Below are 4,701 nucleotides of genomic sequence, written 5' to 3'. Positions count from 1 at the left end.
CGTTTTGATTTGTCTACATGTTTCAGTGTATCTCTTTGTAAGATATTTCAGCAGTGATTCTAGGGACTGCACATATGCACTTGATCACAGTCCGCCAGTGTCAACACGTACCTCTTCCGGTAGCATGTTGACACTTAACCACCATTTAGGTCCCTTCGTCCTTCCCCTTTACGATACGGTTATCTTAAATATCACCTCCGTACACAGTGAGAACCACATCAGACGATGTCACACATTTTGCTTTTAACTTTTAATGACAAGTACAACGAGGTGTCATACTTGTCTTCCACAAGCTCGATGTGTACCCACCTCCTCACGTCCTCAACATCCGGTCATCGCTGAACTTGACCTTAACCGCTTTCCCGTACACTATGCACTCTGCACACCATCTGTGGTTCTTGAAATCGTTTGGCACTCATCGCTATTACACTTGGGAGTCTGACCAAAGACCTGGCGTGCCTCTAAGCCCTTGCTGAGACCTACACTCCCTTCCTTTTCGTCCTCCAGCTCATCCGTGTTGTTTTGTAAGCATTTACATTTATTTTTCGAAGTAGTTTTCCCCACCGGACCATGAGCTTCCTGCCGATGTTTTTATTCATTTTACATCCTCGTCTAGGGCCTGCTGTGTTCTAGCACTTGAATGATAGGTGACTCTACAAATTCACTGCCCTCTCGATGTCTGATTTTTTAAAAATTCAGCCATCTATATACCCAAGAGATCGTGCACCAAGTTTTCCATAAAACTGCCCGTTCCCACGTCTAGCACTGGCAGCCAAAACGCCTGCTTTGAGGAACTCGTGAACACGAGTCTTTCCAGAAGAGCAAAAGTTTCGAGATCAAAATGCCTTGACCTTACACAGTCTGCTCTAAAAAAGTCTCCATAACACCCTGAGAAACCACTGTGTCCCAAATACGTAGCCACGCAGCTGTCAGGTGTCCTTTCTTAACGTCTTTGTGTACCCCTCTCTTCCCCTCCCTTCCTCTCCATCCTCCACCGCCCCCCCCCCACAAATATATATAACTCTTTGATCTCTTTCTGTAACTTAGTCTTTAACGTCGAGCTTCTAAGTGACAGCAGCAGCGGACTCGAGGCCACAGTACACTGTGCTGAGCTTCTCCGGCGAGTGGTTCTTGCAGACGCAAGTCAGGCTTGCTCCAGCTCGATGAGGACGCCGCCGCAGTCTCTGGGGTGCAGGAAGACCACCGGTTTCCCATGGGCCCCTATCTTGGCCTCTTCACTCAGAATGCGGATCTTCTTTTCTTTCAGATCCATCACGGCTGCGTGTATATCATCCACCTGGAGGCGAGAAGAATATGAGAACACATCCGAGATCGCGAAATACCGAATTACGGCATCTTGAGGCTTAGACCTTTGCGAGGTCCCGCGGCCCGCCTCCTCTACCGCCGCCTCTACCGCCTCCTCTACCGCTGGGCAGAACCGTTCCTGACCCACCACGAGGACGAGCTGAATTCTAAGTGCTTAAGGGTTTTCATCCTCGGTGAGCACGTCTCCTTACAGCCACGTAGCGCGTGCTACGCTGTGTGCCACTTTCCTCCTGCAGGACCACGGGGGCACTGCACGAATCCTTCTCTCCTGAGAGCCTTGGGTTCCCCGTGTTATAGGTGGATGAGCCGTGCCGCACAAATGGGCGAGTTTAAAACGAGGCGGCAGGTAAGCAGCTCCTGCACGGCTGACAGGTGCTCGGCAAACGGTGCTTCCCCGATGCCCCGACCGCCCACCTGCCAAACCGCCGGCTACCACTTCTGAAATTAAAACTTCATGTACGTGAAAATCACTGTTAAACTGTCCCCAAGATGTTTTTCTCCGTTCTGTAAAACCAAACATTTACAATTTTACGACTCTCTTGTAAATCATTTCTATTTCCTGTTTACTCGCAGTCTAGGTTAAAGGAGCAGATGGGTCCCTATCTACTTGTGGAAAAATGATTCTCTTCTATCTTGGAAAGTCGTCCTCTGAGCCTGGGAACCGAGGCGACGCAGAGGAAGGTGCACCACGCAGCACGCCCATACTCCTAGGCGCTCAGGCATCGTTCGGAGTCTAAGGCTCCAACGGCATTCGACACATTAACAAAATGCAGAGAACGACACAACACCCACGTACCCAACGCGCAATGTGACGAACGTCTGTATGTGCAGATCTTATTCTCGAAGAGCAAGGATTACATACTGGATTCTAAAACGGGTCCAGCAACAGACGAGGACACTGAATATCACTATAAATACACTACGATTTCCTCGAACAGTGTGTACACTCCATTCGCACATCCCTGATAAAGGCCCCTTTAAAATCCGATCGCTCTACCCAAATCGAGGGGTGACGTGGTCATTTCGTGCTGTCCTGAAATGGCTGGTCTGCTCTCATCTTTCCAGAACAGCCGGACTCCTCCCGATGGCGTACTTTTTTGTATCTGGATATAATGAATTTCATTCTATTGCATTTGGCCTCTTTCCATTTTCCCAAAGTTAGTCTAAATTCAGTCTTTCCGTCTGAAAACAATTTAAAAGTTGTACATGAAAAGTTAAACAGATAAAGCTAAGTATCCCTTAACTACCATTAATATAATCTCCCTCTCCAGAAGTAAACACTGTACTGTTTGACATGTTCTTCCAAATCTTAAAATTACTTATAATCCTGACATGTGTGTGTAATAGTAAAGAATTTGGCCTTGTCTAAGAGAGGTCTGGCCTTGACTTCTGGGAGCTAATTTCTGTAACCTGATAGGAGTGTCTTAGTTTAGGGAAGAAGCTGATTAAACTGCATCGTCAAGCAGAGCCGGCCACACTCGAGTCTGCCCTATGTGCTTCTTCCTTTGGCTGACTGGGACCTGTATCCTTTGCACATCTAATAAACAGTCCCCGTGAGTGTAACAACTTGCAGCGGGTTCTGTGAGCGTTTCGATGGGTCAGCGAGCACGAGGGTGGTTTGGAAATCCGCTAGTTTGCCAGTGGTGTCGGAGGTGAGGGTGTCTTCTGGAACCTGTGTGTCCTCTACACCTGATGGCTGGCTCTGCACTCTGCGGTCTGACTAGTAAGTATACGAGTTCGAGTTACGCATGAACGATGTCTTCTGTAGATGCGTCACCTGCTTTAAGGGTGTAAGAAATGAGGAGCGATTCAATTTGGGGGATTAAGTTCTTCCTCCTAAAAACAAAAACAGCACGGTCAATAATAACCCACTTTGACAAATGTGCTTGTACAGTCCCTTTTACGACTCTGTGAGCCCCTGGAGGCTGTGGGTGAAAATCTTGGCTATTCACCCCAACTTCACTTCAGCTTCTGCTGGTGGCGGTGGGGGGGGGGGGAGGGGGGGGTTTGCTACTCACCCCAATGTCACTTCAGCGTCTCCTGGGGGCGGTGGGGGGGGGGGGAAGTGGGGGGCAGAAGCTGCATCGGTGCCCGGGAGCTCAGCCTGATTCTCTCCGGAGCAACAGCACTCTACATCAAAACATGTCTGCATTATCAGAATCTTCAGGGAAATCTTACCATCTCTTTGGCCCTCAGCCCCCTCATCTGAAAATGGCAATACAATCTTGTTTATTTGAAGGCAAGGAGTTAGATTAAAAAAGATCTTTTAAAAAACCTAAAGGTATGGAATTTTCAGTGACCGAATTTTATGAACAAGTGATAACGTGCTTTTACGGTACGTATTTTGATGTTTAAAATGCGGCCTTTTATTTTCTATAAAATCGTAATGGTACTAGTTGATACCAATGATGAAAAAATTTAATTCTCAAACTGATATAAATCCATCGAAGTTAAATTTAACTCTGGATGAAATATTTGTTTCAATTGTCTTTTCCCCCAAACTAAAAACTAAGTGAATCACGTAACCCTGAGGTCGTTCTCACTTCATGCGGGGTTCGAGGGTCCCCGTGCATTCCTGGGATCATTTCAGAAGGGCCGCGCTCACCCTTCTGGCTGCACGCATGTCGTCTGTGTATAAACTATGCAGCAAGCGTCCCCAGTGCCCTCCCCTGACACCTTCACCAACTGAAAGTAAAACATTCCAAAGAAACAAAAACCAAAAAACTAAATTTGTTTAATTGACGGGACTCTTATTCCGAGAGGATTTCTCTTATTTCCTCTTCTTTACTTTTTCCTGCTAATAAAACGCCTTTTCTTTCACAAAATGGTGGTAGTAGCAGATGAAAGTTTAAAATTTTTTTCTTTATCTAATAACACAGAAAATGTAAAACCTCAACAAACTGCTCAGTGTTTGTTTTGTTCTGTTCTCTGGAAGTGTCGCCACTGTATGGGACCCCCATGGCTGGGGACTGGTGATACACGCACCCTTTGCAGGGCTTAGCAGTTGCCCAGGGTTTACTGTCGAGCCTAAGAGAATGGAATTTTCTGAAAAGTCCAATTTTCTCCCTTCCCGATTGAAAAGCGCGCAGAAAATAAGTTTCTCAATAGCTTTTTATCTTAAAGTTATACGACTTTTCTTTCATGAGGAAGTCACACTCGACGGAAAAAGACCCATCGAACATACAGAAGCGGACACAAGAAAGCCAGTCGCCTGTCACCTGACTACTCAGAAAGCAACACTGTGACCGCTGCCTTCCTTCCCACTGTTCCGTCTCGTTCTTCCAAACGGCGTTTCTGTCACGTGCGGTCCCAGCAGCCTGGGCCGGGGAGCACAAGCGCCTCCCCGGGCCCGGAGCCCGGCCCCCAGAGTCCTGG

At 47.3% G+C, this 4,701-nt stretch overlaps 1 protein-coding gene and 1 long non-coding RNA gene across 2 annotated transcripts in view; one reads left to right on the top strand and one right to left on the bottom strand.

The window, feature by feature from the left end:
* Positions 1–231: 231 nt before the first annotated feature.
* MCEE (methylmalonyl-CoA epimerase) overlaps positions 232–4,701 on the bottom strand; it is an 11,126-nt gene continuing 6,656 nt past the window's right edge. Inside the window, exon 2 of the mRNA XM_025043512.1 lies at positions 232–1,297. Coding sequence (XP_024899280.1) covers positions 1,145–1,297 — 153 coding nt within the window. The 3' untranslated portion in view covers positions 232–1,144. The remainder of the gene's footprint in view (positions 1,298–4,701) is intronic.
* LOC112475775 lies at positions 1,270–2,690 on the top strand. The gene is made up of 2 exons (XR_003044872.1): positions 1,270–1,672; positions 1,900–2,690. It is a non-coding gene; the product is annotated as an uncharacterized LOC112475775 (long non-coding RNA).

Source organism: Pteropus alecto, unplaced genomic scaffold (assembly GCF_000325575.1).
Source record: "Pteropus alecto unplaced genomic scaffold, ASM32557v1 scaffold102, whole genome shotgun sequence".
Classification (NCBI taxonomy): domain Eukaryota; kingdom Metazoa; phylum Chordata; class Mammalia; order Chiroptera; family Pteropodidae; genus Pteropus; species Pteropus alecto.
The sequence above is the reverse complement of the archived record's forward strand: the minus strand, read 5'-3'. Positions and strand labels throughout refer to the sequence as shown.